The following is a 19,754-nucleotide window of genomic DNA, read 5'->3' on the forward strand; positions in this document are numbered from 1 at the left end:
TTTGCCTATGCCAATTAGGATAATTTGGCTTGGCCCTCCAGATGTTTCTGAACTGCAACTGCAATCATCGTTAGGCATTGGACATGCTGGCAGGTTGCTGGAAGATGTAATTATTTACCCTTGCCCTAGAGAGCGAACTAAATTCTTATGTTTATTATTTTGCTTGTATTTAGTAAGCGAAGCTAAAAACTTTGAAACTGCCGAGCTTATCTAATACTGTGTATTTACAGTTGGCATCCGTTCATTCTTAGAAATGGACCTGCGCAACTGCAGGAAAATAAAGCACTGAAAAACATAGGTAGAAAACTTTCACCCACTGCCGAAATTGCCTTCATAAAACTGGACTATATTTAATTCCTACCCACATTGCTCCTTGGAGTAAGTGGTGAATTGTGTTATCTAGGGAAACTGATTAATATTTGGGGCAAAACACAGTATCTTCTAAAGGGAGATACTCCCCAGTTTGTGAAAAGCATTCTTTGCAATGGTTCAGAATGCTTTCTTCCTTTGATTGTGTATTTTGTGTTTTTATGTTGTGATTTTATCTTGTGAACCACCCTGAGACCTATGGGTATAGGGCTATATACAAGTTTAGTTAATAATAATAATAATAATAATAATAATAATAATAATAATAATTCCTTAAAGCCTTGTAAAGGAAGCACCAGTGAGGCATTATAAAAGCCAAATCTTACATCATAAGTGAAGTCCAAAATTGTGCAACACGTACATGATGAAGAAAGTCTCCAGGCAGTGTATAATTGCTAACGACATTAAGTCTAAGGTATCTGTAAATGTAAAATGACATCAGTTCCACAGCTGGCCGCAAACTGCTGAAACAGACTTAAGAACTAGCCCTTGGGAGTATTTGTAGCCTTTGTCACTGGGAGGCTGTCCATATGATGGTCATGTGGGCACTAGCCACCAATAGGTGCAAAGCACATGGGAATATTAGTGCCCCATATACATCCTGCCCCCTCCCTTCCTCTGAGTCTGTTCATACGCCATTTGGAGAAGCTAGGAACCCAAGCCAGGACACTCCATGGTTATTTGAACGCAAGTGTTCACCCAACTCTGCAGAATTCAGACCTCTTTAATCTTCCGAAGATCCAACAGCACTAACAGGGTGTGCCTAAAAACATAGCAATACCTGACGCATGAGTTCTTCCTGGCGCATGCGAATCCTCTCTCGTTCCATCTGGATCCTCTGAAGCCTCAGCTTCTGTTGCTGCTGCTGCTGAGAAGTCAAGGCATTCGGCATGTTCAATAAGGCGGCTTGAGGGTTTGGGGTAGGGTGGTTTTGCTGGGATATAGTTGTACTGGGTGTCATTTGCGGCTGGTGCTGGTGATTCATTACTAAGGAGAAAACACAGTTTAGAAAATTATTTGTATACTATTATTATTATTATTATTATTATTATTATTACCTGCCCTTCAACAGAATATTAATTACAGCTTTAAAAACCATCCAAAATTAATTACAGGCCAAGGCCAAGGCAAAGAGGTATGTCCTCAGCATATACCTCCCTTCTAATCTAGGCTTTTAAACACCAGTGTTAACACTTTGAATTTGGCCCAGAAACACGCTGGAAAGCAATGAGCTGTTTTAAAATCTGCAGCTTTGGAACGACACTGACAGGTCCTTACTACTGTATGAGTGACACTTCCCCATGCATTGTTCTGAACATAGGAACAGAAGAATGGTCTCCTGGATCAGGCCAATAGCCCATCTAGCCCAGCATCCTGTTCTCACCCCGATCCCAGTGGGATGGCGAGCAGAACCCGACCTCAAGAGCAGTTATCCTCCTGTGGTTTCCAGAAACTGATGTTCGGAAGCATCGCCGTATCTGACAGGGGAGGCTGAGCATAACCATCGTGGCAAGTAGCTATTGATAGCCTTATGCTCCATGAATTTGTCCTTTAAAGCCCTCCAAGTTGCTGAGACCATCGCTGCCTCCTGTGGGAGCGAGTTTCATGGTTTAACTTGGTGGATCAGTGCCAATAGATTTGCCCCAAGCTATCCCTTTGGATTCATAACTGAACTGCAACTTCAAGCCATGTTGAAAGCCAATGCTTTGTGAAAGCCGTATTAAAAGTCACTGACAAGTTTTCAGCGGGGTGTTACAATCATCACAAACTTAAGTGACTCGGTCTTTTAATTGAAAGTCCCCCAAAGTGGTTAATTAAATCTGATGAACAATGTCCAGGTCAAAAATCCACAATGTCCAAGAACTCCTAATTTAATAGTTTAATAAAAAATTGAACATATTTTGCTCTCAGAGCTCAGGAATGCCCCTCTTTCTGAGGTCCTCCATGCTCCCCTTTCATGCTCAGCTGCCTCTTAGATCCAACTGCGATGTAAGAACAACAATCTTGTAGGTAGGGATGTGTGTCTTCAGCAAAATGCAATCGTAGAATTTCAGAGTTGGAAGGGATCTTGAGGACCATCTAAGTCCAATCCCCTGCAATGCAGGAATATGCAGCTGTCCCATACAGGGACTGAACTTGCAACCTTGGTGTTATCAGCACCACGCTCTAGCTAACTGAGCAATCCAGACAACTGAGTTTGTAGACACCTGGCTGATGGGCTTGCTTGGTGGGTGGTAGTGGTAAGCAGAACAGGCAGAAAGAACAGAGGACAGATTGCAAGAGTTAGGAGGTTCAAGGAGAACAAGCAGAGAATGGAAACATAGGCGTCCATACCAGCAGGCGACAGGTAAACTAAGTGTGTTGGAGAAAGCTAGACACCTTTTCAATGCTTCTGTTTAATCTCTCTTACAGTTGACATATCAAAGCGGGTAAAACAATAATGAACGCGGAGTGAGGAAGTGACTCGGAATCTATAGGGCTTTCACAAATAACAAAGGAAGAAAAGGAAGCAAAGCAAAAGAAAGGAAAATCAACACAAGCTCTGTGGCTGATTCTTGCCAACTTTCCCCCAAGAAACTTGTCTATACCATCTGAACAAAGAGCACCTTCCCTTCCAAATAGCCTCTACAAGGTTTACTTTGGGTTGCAGTCGGTGAAAATCTGCCCATCTGCGATTACAGCATGCAAACTGCATGAATAGCAGAATAGTGTGTTTGACAAACTGCTGGTATGCCATACCAATTCCTTTTCAGTAATGTCAGCAATTCCTTAGGTATCCTACTATTCCCCACCCACTCGTGTTAAAAGGTAAGTTTAGGCTGGTCAATTTCCAGAGCCATCAGAGACATCAGTTATAACAGCTGCAGATCCCTCTCTATGTGCCTACTGTGAAAGATTCGGCGTGGTTTTAAAATTTAGCTTAAAGTGTGGGATATTTGGCTGGTTTCAGTAACAGAACTGTGGGACACAAGAGCGATCTAAAGTCACCCAGTGCAATTCAGTTTCTTAAGCTAAGCCGCAACCCAGATAGACCATCTGATATGAGCCACCCTGATCGCCTTCAGAGGACAGATGAAATGCAAATATTACCCCTCAAAAGCAACCATTCGTGAGTTATCTTACCACTGGGTTTCCTATTTTTGCAGCAGCTCAGACATTGCCCCAGGAGCAATTGGCTGAAGCAGTGCTGCTAATAATGAACAGAGTGTTCCCTCTGATAATCATTCCACCTGGAAGGAGCAGAGAGCAGTTGAGGCCTTCATGCAGTGAGAACAGCCTTCTCTTTTTTTAAAAAAGGGCCACATTTCCACACAACCCACAGATGTGTGCCTTATTATGAAATGGCCCAGATACACTCTGTGTGATACCATATGTGTACTGCAGGGATATCCAACATGGTGCTCTCCAGATGTTGAACTACAACTCCCATGAGCCACAGCCGGCACGGCAAATTGTTAATAGATGATGGAGGGCATCTCGCTGGCTGGCTACCAATGTCCTCCCCTTGCCTTTCTGCAGGCTACGAGGTGGAAATCGTCCTCAGGGCAGAACCCACCATTCATACTGTGAGAAGAGGGCTGCCTTTTCTACGTCTGGAGCATTCAGCAAATCTGCCTATTTTTTTGCCCTTGTTTCTTGCTGGCTATGAAGCAGCTTTAAACCCAACTTGAGACTTACAGGGGCTCAAAAGGCCCATGAGTTTCAAGTATATTTTAAGAACGTAAGGAGATCCTGCAGGATCAGGCCAGTCACAGTGGCCCATCGTGTCCAGCATCCTGTTCTCACAGTGGCTAACCAGGTGCCAGTTGGAAACCAGCAATCAGGACCCAAGCACAAGAGCACCTTCCTTCTTGTGACTTCCAGCAACTGGTTTTCAGAAGCATTAAGTGCCTCTGACCTTCCTGGCCCCCTGACTCATGAGCAAGGAAAAGAAACAGGGAAGTGATCTCATTTGGCACCAGCTGGAAAGCGACCTCACTTGGGCCACTTCCAGATAAGCTATTTATTTAGCATTCGTTCTGACTTGCTTACACAAAGCTTGTGGGGAAGTCAGACAACATTGGCTATTTATCAGGCATTCGTTCCCATTGATTCGCAGGAAGAGTTGCACAATGTACGGACCCTTTGCAGTGTGTTTTCTCATCACCTTCCTTATTGCAAAAAGTCCAGCTTTAGGATTCAAATCCTACTTGGACAATGGAGGAGTGGAGGAAGGAAAAGTAAGATAAACCTGAGCATTCAAAGGCATTCAGCGCCATCAGTAAGGGCACGCAAATGAGATCACAAGGCCACAACCACCTTCACACGAGACAACCTTGACCTCTCTAAGTCCCAGGATTAACGTGTGATTTGTGACCATCCGTGTTTTCGTTTTGCACTGTAAACTGAAGCAAGATGATTTTTCTTCAGTCCACTGGGAAACTCAGCTACACTTACTTTCCAACTAGGCCTCACACAGGCCCTTGCTATATTCTTCGTAAGTTTCATGTACAAATTTACCACAGAGCAGGGTTAACAACTATTAGCAAGAATGCTCCTTTGGCAGCGGAGAGGGGCGATTTATTTGCTGGATATACGCAAAGCGGAGGCTACAGGCGGAGGAGACACCCATCAGCACAGGTGTAAAACGTCAATGACGCATTTGTTAAAATGGCTGGCGCAGTTTTTATTCTTTTGGCCTCGGCAGAGTCTAAGTACAGTTGTGGGTTAGCCCCCATAGAAAAGGTACTCCACCCCACCCCCAGAATAGTTCATTACGAACTGGCCAGCGTCAAGTGTCCTGCAGAGCTGTCTGATGAAAAACACATGTCTGCAGAAGCAAAACCCAGCCACATTACACTTTTGACTTAGTCACGACATTGTGAAGGGGGGGGGGGGGGGAGAGTGTCTCTCTCTCTCTCTCTTTCTCTGCTCTTGCCAACAAAGAACTGCCTGTTTCGTTTACTTCCCAGAAACAGCATTAGCCTTCCAACAAGGTCAGCAAAAATACTGCTTTTCAGTTTGGAGCATGCCATGGTCCAAAAATCTGTAAAGTATTAAATAAAAACACACTGCACTGTCCTACGTGCACAGAGAACCTTCTCCTCGGGAGTTCTGGGTGGAGAATAATAACCATGAAGAAAACTCCCGTCCATTAGGAGCAGATACCTAGAGAGGTGTAGCGCAGCAAACACCATCCATTTCCTATCCTCAGTGGTTGGTTGTTAAAATGATGCCGGTGCAATGCCACTCATTTGGATTAATTGCAAAACAGTTTTAACCAGGTGGTTTTTAGAGACTGCGGCCATATTACCTTTCTCGGGTGGTCAGCAGGCCACATCAAGAACTGGATGGATCCGATCAGTGTGCAAGTGTGCACCTTGGAGTTGCCCTTCTGCAGTACACCTGCTTCCTGCATATAGGAAACTGTGGTCTGACAGCAAAATCCTACACGTTTACTTAGATCTAACTTCCAGGGTGTTCAATCGGGCTAATAACAAGCATAGCTTTTTAAGGATTGTGGTCTTCATTGCACAGGTGGAGCTGTGGGATGTGTGAGGGGGGTAGAGACTAAGACACTGGCATGCAGTTTTATGAATGGTATTTTTGCACTCTCTGGATTGGACCTCGCGAACCCTATATAAGAGTCTGCATTGTGAGACAAGGTGACCTAGATTCTGTGCCAAACAAAGCTAAGTTTTGGAGCATGCGCATCTTTTGGAAATCTAAATAATTCTGCTCATACTGCACAACTTATTTTGTTTCCACAAGCCATGGTGAAGGTGGAGACATAGAGGGTGTTGGAGCCCCACTCACAGAAAAAAACCAACACCACTCAGTCCATTTCTCACCCTGGCTTCTAAATTTTCACCAGGCATTGACCACATGCTGTCATGCCTCTCTTTTCAGACTTATGAATCAACAGCCTGCTTTTAGCATGTATTTCTAAAACCAAGGTGCTCAGGATGCTAAATGTCTCCCCAAAGAGCTTGAGGTCCAGCTGCAGAGTCACAGAATGCACATAGCCCTTCTAAGAGAAAACATGATTTTCCACATCAAGATACATGCAGCATACATAGCTTCAAATGACTCAAGTAAATGAGCCAAGCGGGAAGATGGAAGCAGGAATTCCCTTCCATACCTGAATGTGGCAGACACTAGAAATTACTACCCAAAATTACTCTAGACCTTACTTTGCCAAATTAGTGCCACCCAAAAACCTGTTCCCCACAGAAGTGGTGTAATGTTCAATTCCTCCTTCCAACAGAGGCTGGTAGAAGTTTAGGGGTTTTTTTGAAGAATCCACTGGTAAATTTCTGGAAGATTTGAAGAAGATCAGTAAAAAGTTTCCTACTCCCAATTATTTAACACACAAAATTGAAAGGAGGGGAGGATTATCTGTCATGGCCTTCTGCCAATCATTTACCTGTCAGCTTCTATGGCCCTCACCTGCAAAACATGCATATTAATATTGCTTTTGGCCAGGTCTGTGTGGTGCTCTGATGGTTGGTTTTAAGATTTGTGTTTTAAGTTGTGTTGTGTTGTGTTGAGTTTTCAGGTGCAGATCTGTATTTATAGATTTTGTATTTGTATGGCTCACTGAAGTGGGGTAGATAATTGACTCTGTCCCCCGGGAGACCTTTTCTCGCCTGGTTCGTTGTTGGTGAATTTCAGAATTTCTAGTAATCAAGAAGGAAGTTCCCACAAGTCTAAAGTCTGTCCATCTCTGTTTTAACCTTCTAATTGTGTACACATTTGCACACCAGTTCTGGCCTGTCTCTGGTGACAGTTCTGACATGGATAGGCTTCATGTAATTGCTTGATGCTTACAGTATGGTGCACTCAAATTTATGCAATTTGTTCTGCGCTCAAGGTGTCTCCACCCTGAGATGGGGTTAGGTCAAGAGAAAAGATGACTGGTCCAAGATAACTGAGTGGGGATTTGAACTCAGGCCTTTTTCTCTCGGGCTGTCTCTACCCACTAAACATCACACATATATTGCCGCTTACATCTGGAGGATCACATTTGAGAAAGTAGGTATGTCTAAAGCCAACCCTCTGATTGTGAAGCAAAATCTTTTCAGCCTGGTTTTCCATCAACTGAGTGAAAGGAAACACATTTCCACTGTAGAAATGATGTATATTAAGCTGGAAAAAATGTTGAAAATAATATTTGTTTTAAAAAAAAACAACCCAGAAGCTTTTTTCTTAGGAATAATAGGTTTGGAGATACCCAAAGAACAAAGGAAATTATTTATGGAACAAAGAAACAGTTCCAACTAAGGAAGACTGGCAACAAAAACTGATGGTATATGCAGAAATGGCATATGCAGAAGATTAAGAAACCAAGAAGAGAGATGTTTTAATATAGAATGGGGAATATTTATTGATTATCTGGAGAATTACTGTAAACAACTGAAATCACTAGCAGGACTGATATAAAAATGTGCAGTGAGAATAACTTAAAGAGAACATAAAGGATGATTAGTGGATAAGATATGAACTGAATATGCAGTGGGGAAAGATGTAACAAAATTAACCACAGAAAGGGGGGTCATTGATGACTGGATATTTCAATTGGGTCTGCTAACTCAGATGTGGGATTATATCGTAAAATGTGAAAATGAAAAATAAAACATTTTTGAAAAGGAAAAGCCTTTCTACAAAATGGGGCAGAAGTTGATTCAGGTGCCTCAGTAATTATACATCCATCACCTGAAAACTCTATTATTCATCACAATCCCCATCTGGCACCTGCCAGTTCATTTCAGGATCTGCAGTGATCAAACACAGATTGAAACTGGAAGAGCTTTCACAGCGCAGGTGAAGCTACGATAGAGCTGAGGCTGGGGCGTGCTCTCTCAAAATCTCAGGTCTGTTGTAGCGAACACCAGCTTTGGCAAAGGTAAGTTCATTCTCCTTATTTCTGGAAGTTCCACATGACTAATGTACCCAGATCTGAACAATCGCCACCTCTGAAGGTCACATCCCATATTATCACGGCAGGATATGGAAAGTGTGGTTCACCCACTCATTGTTGTTAACAGAGGTTTGCACTATGCTTTTATCTGTATGATTTCCTGGTGACTTGAAGAAAGAGAAAAATATAAGTCAGAATGGGTGGAAAGTATTGATGGAGCCAAGCCTGAGAAAGCCTGCCCTATCTCTTCCACTCGAGGTGGGCACTTTCAAGGCAGTTTGGAGGGGCAGAAGCAGAGGCTTGTGTTTTCCTTGCCTCTCCTTTTCCCCCACCCGCTGTGAAAAATACAGCATAGGCAATTGTAAAGTGTGCCTATGTGAAGCAATGATTCTTCAACATCAACTTCGCTGGACTGGTCATGTTGTGCGGATGCCTGATGATCGTCTTCCAAAGCAACTACTCTACTTAAAAATGGAAAGCGTAATGCTGGAGGTCAACAAAAGAGGTTTAAAGACTATCTCAAGGCAAATCTTTAAAAATGTAGTATAAACACTGACAACTGGGAAACACTGGCCTGTGAGCGCTCCAGTTGGAGAACAGTCTTTACCAAAGGTGTCATGGGCTTTGAAGACACTCAAACTCAGGATGCTAAGAGGAAGGCAAGCTTGGCAAATCCACACCGTGATCAACTCCCGCCCGAAAACCAATGTCCCCACTGTGGAAGGACGTGTGGATCCAGAATTGGCCTCCACAGTCACTTACGGACTCATTGTTAAAACCATGTTTATGGAAGACAATCTTACTCGGCTATGAGTGATCGCCAAAGAAAAAGAAGAAGATCTATATCACATCATACATGCACACACACACAAATATATAGCACATATATCTTGCACATGTGCACATGTACACACACACAGCCTAATGTGAGCATGTTGTCTTCCAGAGAGGAAATGGCAGGAGTGGTGTTCTTCCTCCACTTCTCCTCCTGCTGCGCTGCTGCAAACCTGGTAATGGAGAGGTTTCCATTTGTCTGCATTCATAAGAATGCTTTTTTTGCAAATTCAGTTCTTATTTATCAGCCAAGAATCGAGCACATCAAATCGTAATCCTAGCTGGGGGGGAAACCTCATACATGAATAGCAGTGTGGGTGGCCACTTGAAATGCAGCTGCATGAAGGCAGATCTATGTCATGATTGCATTTATGTGTGAAGCAGCTCCATGTGCGCCGATTCTCATTAAGATAATGCAAGCCATTTTTAATGCAGTTTGCGCTAGCATGACGCAGTTGCTTGAAAACACTGCTGCAGGGAGCTGTCACAGAGGGTGCCCACATACCTGTGTGTGTGTGGTTATGTGTATATAGGGTTGCCATATTTCAAAAAGTGACACAAAATCTCAAATAATAATAATAATGAGTTTTTTAGCTTTTTTAAAAAAAACGAAATTCACCCAAGTCTACACTTTCTACATGGGCTGCCATACGTCCAGATTTTCCCGGCCATTTCAGCAATTTCCACCCGGACACTGTTTACAAGGGCCAAATACCGGCTATGTCTGGGAAACTCGGAACATATGCCAATCCTAGGGTATATCTATCTATCTCCATTCACAAACAGTTTGGGCTGTATCCACAGAGTTGTGTCCTTCATGCAAGGACTTCAGCTTGCTCAATGGAACCTCCTTTCTCTCTTCTTCCTCCACATACCCCAGATCTGTTCTGGGAGTTCACCCAACACTCTGGAGAAGATTTTGCAGGGAAGTACCATAGTGCTGGGACGCGGGTGGCGCTGTGGGTTAATCCACAGAGCCTAGAAATTGCCGATCAGAAGGTCGGTGGTTCAAATCCCCGTGACGGGGTGAGCTTCTGTTGCTTGGTCCCAGCTCCTGCCAACCTAGCAGTTCGAAAGCACATCAAAGTGCAAGTAGATAAATAGGTACCGCTCCGGCGGGAAGGTAAACAGCATTTCCGTGCACTGCTCTGGTTCGGCAGAAGCGGCTTAGTCATGCTGGCCACATGACTCGGAAGCTGTACGCCGGCTCCCTCGGCCAATAAAGCGAGATGAGCGCCGCAACCTCAGAGTTGGTCACAACTGGACCTAATAGTCAGGGGACCCTTTACCTTTACCATTACCATAGTGCTAGAAGATGTCCTTGCATGAATAGAACGACTTTATTGGTTACCACCCTTATTGTGTGTGTATGCAATCTGCCAACAGAGGGGAACACTTCATGCAACTGATACAGTGGGCTCTAGTCCATGGAAACTTATGCCGCTAGTCCTGAAGATACTATAAGACTTTTCTTTTTAAAGGGGAGCCTACCAACCAGAGCTCTCTCCAAGTGGCTGCACTTCAAAGAGCCACTCTGCTGTCATCTGCACATGAGAACCAGGCCAAAAATCCTACTCTGCAGTGCCAAGAAGGCTGACAGAGAAAGAGTGGCCGATACATTAGTTCAACACTGCCGGCGGAAGCCAAAGGATAAAATACTTTGGATATAGAAAGCTGTCCCAGAGAACCGGTGTGGCATGGTTCTCGACTCAACGGCAACTCATTGGGCCTTTTGTCCTTTGACACTTCTACCCCTTGCATCCAGCTCAAACACCAGACCAGCTTTTCTACTTGCCGCCCATCAATCACGTCACAACAGCAATTGCAGAGGCCTACAGCCTGTCTGGCAAGCCAACGGTGCAGACTGCCAAGTAGGAAGGTCAGATCAGAATTCCTTTTCGGTTGGAAAGGATAGAAAGGGGGAGGGAGCACTTTCTTCTTATTTTCTTGCGGAATTGCCAACTGGAAGGAAAGGCAAAGTAGCATTAGGGGGAACATTTTGGTGTCAGCAAGGCCTCTAGGAAAAGAAACCAGGAGGTACACAGGCCATAGCTCAGCAGCAGAGAATCTGCTCTGCATTCCAAAGGTCTGCTTGGAGGATACAGTGTAAAGGTAAAGGTAAAAGACCCCTGGACAGTTAAGTCCAGTCAAAGGCGGTGCTCATCTCGCTTTTCAGGCCGAGGGAGCCAGCGATTGTCCACAGAAAGCTTTCCGGGTCATGACTAAACTGCTACTGGCCATTTACCTTCCTGTCACAGTGGTACCTATTTATCTACTTGCACTGATGTGCTTTCGAACTGCTAGGTTGGCAGAAGCTGGGACAGAGCAATGGGAGCTTACCACCATTGTGCAGATTTAAACCGCCAACCTTCTGATAAGCAAGCTCAAGAGGCTCAGTGGTTTAGACCACAGCGCCACCTGCGTCCCAGAGGATACAGAGGTGCATGTGGGTAGAAACTAGCTTATTGCACAAAGTTAACATTTAAACTATTGGTTCCACCCACTTTAACCACTGGCGCCATCCACCATTGGCACATGGCCCTTGGAAGGCTCTGTCATGGATTGGCTGGAGGCAGAGGAGCAGTGGGGGGGGGGCAGCCAGGGGAACCCCCAGGGGAAGAAGGCTCAGAGCCAGGGGATTGTTGGTGGGATGACAATGAATGGTCAGAGGGAGAGGAGTTAGCAGACTGGGAGGAGAAGGTGTCAGAAGCTGAAGGCACAAGAGGGTTTGGTGAGCAGGAAGAGGCTGTGACAGAGAGCAGTCCAGAATCAGAGGCAGAAGTGGAAGCTGGAGAGAAGGGAGATGGAGGGCAAGAGACACGGATGTGGCAGGCTGAAGGAGCCAAGGAGTCTCACTCGCCTACTGCAACCAGCTCCCCTCCCACCAGGTCTCCTAGAACATCCAGAGAAATGAAAAGAGCAGGACAGAGATGGGTTGTGTGCAAACACAGTTTGCGACTATTTGGGAAAGGCCCTGGGGAGGAGGAGCCGAGGAGAGAGTGGTGGGAAGGTGGGGACTTTCAGCGCTTGCAACTGTTTCATTGGGGCAAGACCTACTGGAAAGAGTTGCTGGGACCACCAGGCCTGCGCTGTTGTGTTTCTCTGCATAAGGTGTTATTGTGGACTTGTCAAGTTTGTTCTCAAAGGAACAGACCATTCCATAGTGGAACCATGGAATTCGCTCCCTTAGGAAATAGTGAGTGCCACCATCTTGGATGGTTTTAAAAGAGATTGAGACAAATTCAAGGAGGGTAAGCATCAATGGCTACCAGCCAGTGTTCTCCCTTCGCAGTCAGAGGTAGTATGCCTCAGGCTTCCCATAGCCCTTTGCCTGGCGACTGCGATAACAGGATGCTGGACAAGATGGACCACTGACCTGATCTGGCAACCTCTTCTGGTGTTCTTATACCATTTTTCTCTTTAAGAAGGAATACTTTCACCACACAGGTGGTTTTTTCTTGTAGTCTGGGAAACTGTTCTTTGCATATAACCATATTAGGAGAAGGAATCAATCTAGACCCAATGTAAGACAGTGTCAGTATCAATATGGATTGTAAATTGAATGCACGCAGTTAAGAAGATGGTCCTGCCATAAGCACTAGATGTCAATACATCATCATCAGACCTCACCTGGAGTACTGTGTCCAGTTCTGGGCACCACAGTTCAAGAAGGACACTGACAAACTGGAACGTGTCCAGAGGAGGGCAACCAAAATGGTCAAAGTCCTGGAAATGATGCCCTATGAGGAACGGCTAAGGGAGCTGGGCATGTTTAGCCTGGAGAAGAGGAGGTTAAGGGGTGATATGATAGCCATGTTCAAATATATAAAAGGATGTCACATAGAGGAGGGAGAAAGGTTGTTTTCTGCTGCTCCAGAGAAGCGGACACGGAGCAATGGATCCAAACTACAAGAAAGAAGATTCCACCTAAACATTAGGAAGAACTTCCTGACAGTAAGAGCTGTTCGACAGTGGAATTTGCTGCCAAGAAGTGTGGTGGAGTCTCCTTCTTTGGAGGTCTTTAAGCAGAGGCTTGACAACCATATGTCAGGAGTGCTCTGGTGGTGTTTCCTGCTTGGCAGGGGGATGGACTCGATGGCCCTTGTGGTCTCTTCCAACTCTATGATTCTATGAAGAAATACAAGAGATAAACACACCGGCAGAGATCTCAGAAATATTGAGCTGGGAATATGAGATCTTTAGCTCATAAATTTACGGCATGAGTCAGAGACTAGAAACAAGGGGAGAAGCAAAACCAGGCAAAACAACTGTTAATTTCAATCACATTTTACCTAAAGACTTATCTACAGTGTTACTACCGTTTAGTTGCTTTATTGTTGATAGATCCTCCACAGGTACTTTTGTGTGCTTCCCTGCAAACATAGATGCAGGGGAGATATAAAGCAAAAGCAACACGCCATACAGGAAGAGCCAAACTTTCCATCTCATCATCGGAAGCAGTGCAAGATAAACACACACAGACACACGTGTTTGTAATTGGAAGTGCAGGCCAGGACACAGACCTGGAAAAAAACTAGGCCCCCACCTTGTTCATGGCACAACTTCAAAAGAATTTTTTAATTCCTCTGGTGCTGAATAACACGAGGGCAACAGACAGAGGTGTAGCCTGCTTTCACTAAAAGGTTTTGAACCAGCTATTGCCAGAAGGGTGGTTTTGACTTCTTATCCAGTTTCCATTCTGCTTGTGTTGTCTGGTGGGATGTTGGCACAAGAGAACTGGCTTCGGGGCTCAAGCAGCGTTCCAAAAAATCTGCTTGCTTAAATACCTGACATGAACTCAACAAAACAGATTTTGCAGCATTGGGATACGACCGGGGGGAAATGGGTCTTACTGCCACTGAACTGCAAACACCAGTGATCTGAAAACCAGAATTTGCAAATTGGGAGACAAAACGTAATTCAGCAGTAGAGCACAGGCTCTGCATACACAAAGTCCCAGGCTCAATACTGGCATCTCCTGCTAGAGCTGGGAGTGTCCCTATTTGTAGAGCCACCACCACTGAGAGTAGACGAATGGACCAATGGTCTGATTCAGTATAAGGCAGTTTTCAATGTCTGGGAATGTATGCTGTGGTCCCCCACCTCCAGCATGAATCTCCTCTTCCCTTGTCAGCTTTATCTCTAGCTTAGTAGTCACATCCATGTAGGTATTAACCATGGTTAATGCTAATCAGGTTTCCTCTTAACTAGGTTTTAAAAATCCAGTTCAGATCCTGATTTTACATAGAATTACGATTCCCGAAAGAAAAGTGTGCAGTGCAATTATATGCATATCTACTCAAAGAAGCTCCAACTGAATTCAACTGGACTAACTCTGGGTAAATATGAATGGGGTTGTAACTGCTATGATTAATAAAGAGAAAGTCACTTCTTTTTTCAAATAGCACGCTCATGTGATGAAATACCGTTGCACTCAGAAATTTCTTTTGGGCTTCCCACAGGCATTTGGTTGACCACTGGGAGATCATGATGCTGAACTAGATGGGCCATTGGCTAATCCAGTAGGATCTTCTCACATTCTCAATGACTACATTGGCCCAGGCTGCAATACAACAGGCAAACCATTCAGGAAGCATTCTCCATCAGGCTTTCTGTGTACTTGGAATCGCAGTTCGTAATTGCATTGTCTAACCTGAGTATGCATGGGACTATACAGGCAACCAACCAACCAACCAACCAACCAGAGCCCTATATGAATTACAGCCTAGTCTCCCCCAATCTCATTTGCTCAGGTGCTGTATTAATATTCACTAATTCAAAATAACAACTTTGCATTTGTCTAAAAACTTGAATACATCCTCATCTGCTTAGTTTGGTTAGCTTTGGCTCACATAATCTGAAGCATATTGCGATTTCTGTCATAATCTCTTAATGCTTCCTTCTGTATTAGTTATTTATTAAAACAATCTCTGTACTGCTTTTCATGTAAACATCATAAGGCAGTGTACAAAAAAAGAGTACGTTAAAACTTAAAGAATAAACACAATAGCAGCCAACATTAGGCCCAAATACCTGGCCACACCTAGGTTACAGCTCATGGTTTGTCTGGAGAGAGGTAAACCATAAGCCTTAATTCAGATGATATACTGTGCCAAACCATGGCTTCACTCAGCATAGCACAGCAAGAAAACCACTAAAGAAAAGAAAAACAGCTGCAATCTTCTTTCCACCAGTCTGTATATTTGCTAATTCATACTAAACCATGGTCTGGCTTAGGGTTACATATGAGCAGGAGAATTATTACAGTCAACTGGCCTATGAAAAATTCATTTTTAGCAGACACCACAGTACCATCAGTCTAATTCAAATGGGAGGTGATTCTAAAGATTCACTTTGCAAAGAAGTATGCAAGTATCTTAAGTAAGTACATACACCAATCTGGTGAGGGAGGCCGAGAGGTGCATCTGAGGGGTGAGGGTCTGTCAATTATGGGCTTTCTCTTCCACTGGGGTCTTACCATTTTTACTATGTATTATTAGGCCAATTCAAACCTCTGTATAGGCAGCTATGTCATGATTGGTGTGAAGCAATAAGAGTGTTAATTTCAGTTTTTAACAACGTATTACTCACTCTAATCCTTAGGATACTGCAGGAAGCAAGCTCACTATTACCATTTGGTATGACTCACTTAATTGTCCCCTAGCCTTCGGGGGTTTACTCAGGTTTATTCTTTATATTTGATTCTCATGATACAATTGCCACTGTCCAGTGACTCAGAGAGCAATCCCACACTCCCCCTTTATGCTCCAGATAAAAGTTGCTGAGATAGTTGCCAAGAGAAAGCAAACAGAAAGGAAGATTGTCGTAGCACAAATAACACTCATTTGGTTTGGCGTTGCAAATCCAAACACAGATCCACAAAGTGAACTTGAAGAACTCCCAAGTTATCTGTGTATGGTTATGCATACCATCAACTCACAAGTTAATGTGGTTTCTCTATCAAAGTAAAACATAGCACAAACTAAGACCCTCCAATTGTCCATATTTTCCAGGGACATCTCTGATTTACAGAAGCCAGAGTGGTTTCTGATTTGATCCCAGAATGTCCCACTTTCCCTTAAAGATAAAGGGACCCCTGACCATTAGGTCCAGTCGTGACCGACTCTGGGGTTGCGGCGCTCATCTTGCTTTATTGGCCGAGGGAGCCAGCATACAGCTTCCGGGTCATGTGGCCAGCATGACTAAGCCACTTCTGGAGAACCAGAGCAGCGCATGGAAATGCCGTTTACCTTCCCGCCGGAGCAGTACCTATTTATCTACTTGCACTTTGACGTGCTTTCAAACTGCTAGGTTGGCAGGAGCAGGGACCGAGCAACGGGAGCTCACCCCGTTGCGGGGATTCGAACCGCCGACCTTCTGATTGGCAAGTCCTAGGCTCTGTGGATTAACCCACAGCGTCACCCGTGGACATCCCTATTTTCATTGAAGAAATGTTGGAGGGTTTGGAGTTATCTGACCCCTGAGCCATCTGAGCAGCCCTGTATAGGAAAGTTTTTTTAATGTTTATGTTTTATTATTATTTTTTTATATGTTGGAACCTGCCCATAATGGCAACCCAGTCTGATGGGTGAGGTATAAATAGTTTAATATTATTATTATTATTATTATTATTATTATTATTATTATTATTATTTAGGTTATCCCTGTTTTCATCAGAAAACTGTTGGAGGGTGTTCACATTTACTATGACCTGATACCAAGAAAGACTTCCAGGAACAGCTATCAAGGAGGGGCGGCCCTCTGATATCACCCTCACTGCCTCCCAATGAAGGCCTTAACCCAGAAGGGAAAATACATCAGTTTATGAATCACAAGAAGTTAGGCAACATCCCCCCACCTGTCATACTGAGTGTCCATCAAAGGGGAAGCTTTTTATTATTTGGAATCATGCTGCTGTTTGCACAGAGTCCAATGCCCTTTCTGAACATCCTGTTACTCACCCAGGTTTGGCTGTGACATTGCCATGGATCTCTGCGATACAGGGGTGGAAGCGGCTGAAGGATGATGGCTCATGTGGTTCAATGGCTGGGTCATGGTCTTTCGAGGATCTTGCCACGTCGTAATCTTCTCTATATGGCTGCAAAACAGAAACACAGGCATTTTAGGCTGAGAGGAACTGAGGAGATTTCAGTCACAAATATGACCCAGAGCTCCGATTGTCCATCTGTGCACGTCAGCCATTCCCCCTAACTTTTGCTAGGTCTTACAACTGTAATATTTATCAGTATCCAAAAAATTCCCATCATCCCTGACCACTGGTGCTGCTACCTTGGGAGGATGGGAGTTGTAGTCCAAAAACAGCTGGAGACTCAAGTTTGGGACACCCCAGTTTAAACAATATGCCTTTGTACTCTGATTGTTCTTCCCCCACTATCCTTCTCTCGTGTTATCTTCATTTCCCCTAATATTATGTTGGGTTGGTTTGTGTGCCCCCTAATGTAAATGCCTTATGAATAATAATAAATAAAAAAATAGAAGTCATTCGAATATGAAAAGATATACAGTACACTCTGTCACAACTTTTACAAGTAATTCGAAGCTTGGTTTCACCTTTACCCTACATTTTCAAACTTTGCAGCTCAAGGTCACTTTCACTTTGTACGTCTCACATGCCCTTCCTTCCAGCGACTGACTCACTTCCTCACTTCAAGGTTTCCTTCAATACTAATTCATTCTCCCTTTGTATGACACCATGCAATGTTTGCCTTTCCTGTATTCTTTAGCTTCCCAAGCCGCCACCCCCCTCTGATTTTGACTCATTTCAGAATAAAGACTTGAATAATATATTGGGCTGAAAGAGTTCCCTCGTGAAAATAACCTGTGAGCGATTCTTTCAGTACAGCCATACCTTGGATCCCGAACGCCTTGCGAGTCGAACGTTTTGGTTCCCGATCGCCGCAAACCCGGAAGCGCATGTTCCGGTTTGCAAACGTTGTTTGGAACCCAAATGTCTGCTGCAGCTTCTGATTGGCTGCAGGAGCTGCCTTGGTTTCCGAACATTTTGGAAGTCGAATGGACTTCCGGAACGGATTCCATTCGACTTCCAAGGTATGACTGTATTAGGTAAAGGTAAAGGGACCCTTGACCATTAGGTCCAGTCATGACCGACTCTAGGGTTGTGGCACTCATCTCGCTTTATTGGCCGAGGGAGCTTGCATACAGCTTCCAGGTCATGTGGCCAGCATGACTAAGCCGCTTCTGGCAAACCAGAGCAGCACATGGAAACGCCGTTTACCTTCCTGCCAGAGCAGTACCTATTTATCTACTTGCACTTTGACGTGCTTTTGAACTGCTAGATTGGCAGGAGAAGGGACCAAGGGATTCGAACCGCCGACCTTCTGATCAGCAAGTCCTAGGCTCTGTGGTTTAACCCACAGCACCACCCACATTATGACCTTAAATGAGAATGCTTCTATCAGAAATGAGAGTAGGTTAATATCTATTTGACTGCTGGATAAAGTTTACAAATTTGGCAAAGGATAGGTTCCCAAAGGCATGTTTATGAGAATAATTGCGATGAAGCTCTCCTTGGTTGCCCATTTGGTCTTAGTGCCTTAAATGAGCCATGCCCATATTTTTTCCACGAACTAGTTCTTAGAATCAGAAATCCAACTGTTAAATCAGCAATGACTGACTGGCAGAAGTTCACTTGATTCTGGAGAAGAGATCTTGCTCATATTTAAGTGCTCGCCCCCAAAACCGGGAATGCCAAGGACTGAACCTGGGAGCTCCTTTCCAAAAACCAAATTCTGAAATGAATAAACTGGTAGTTTCAAAACGTAAAGACAGGTTTACACTTAAATTCCATTCATTGAGGGCTGATGAACATACAACAGTCTCCATATTGCAGTGTTTCACCATATTCTTTTGCCATACTAGTTTTAGCCAGTAATTAAGCAGATAGAAGTTTCCTTTCTCCTGCATAAAAAAGATAAAAGCTGCAGGCGGTGACACGCTTGGGATTTTAGGAGAAATTAGGAATGTTACTGAAAACATACAACTTGGCTGCAAGTTGTAAATCACCGAACTCAGTTAGGGAAGCTGTTTAAAATCCAACCTAGCACCTCCATTCAAAACTCAGCTTTCTTCCTGAGGTCCAAAAGGTAGCTGAACCTTTTACCACAAGGGCCGCCAACATGGTGCCCGTGTGCACAATGGTGCCCTTGAGGTCTTCCCATGGTTCCCGCAAAGGAGCTGAACGCCCCCGTCTCCCCAAGAAAAGCACATAGAGATTAAGGAGAATTCGAAGAGCAATACTTTTCCTACTTCCTTGTTCAGCTCTACCTGTTCCCCAAGACTTAGATTAATTCTAGTAGATTTTACTTTCACCCCAATCCCTAGGGGAAAATAATGTGAGTATGCACATACTTTCTCTCTGTTGTTCGGTATGGGGCTGATCTGAGGGGTAAGTGACCAGAGGGTGTGTTGCCTAAAACCCAAATATGCTGATGGGCCTTAAAAAAGGGTGAGCACTGTTTTATTGTTTCCCCTGCATATTTGCAATAAGACCTGCACCAGCTGTTGGTACTTCCAGGAGGCTGCGGAAAAGACTTGCCATCACTGCCCACCCTGCCATTTGAATTTTGCTGTAATTGGAGGAGAAATGTGAGAGCCTATGTCATCTAGCCTG

The 19,754-nt window shown here is 44.2% G+C and overlaps 1 protein-coding gene across 1 annotated transcript in view; it reads right to left on the minus strand.

Moving 5' to 3' along the window:
• WWTR1 (WW domain containing transcription regulator 1) overlaps window positions 1-19,754 on the minus strand; it is a 91,386-nt gene that overhangs the window by 18,259 nt on the left and 53,373 nt on the right. The window contains exons 2-3 of the mRNA XM_083739820.1: window positions 17,065-17,201; window positions 1,151-1,356 (exon numbers count right to left, since the gene is read on the minus strand). Of these exons, the coding sequence (XP_083595946.1) occupies window positions 1,151-1,356; window positions 17,065-17,201 (343 nt within the window). The remainder of the gene's footprint in view (window positions 1-1,150; window positions 1,357-17,064; window positions 17,202-19,754) is intronic.

This window comes from Podarcis gaigeae (genome assembly GCF_964106915.1).
Source record: "Podarcis gaigeae genome assembly, chromosome: 5".
Classification (NCBI taxonomy): Eukaryota; Metazoa; Chordata; class Lepidosauria; order Squamata; family Lacertidae; genus Podarcis; species Podarcis gaigeae.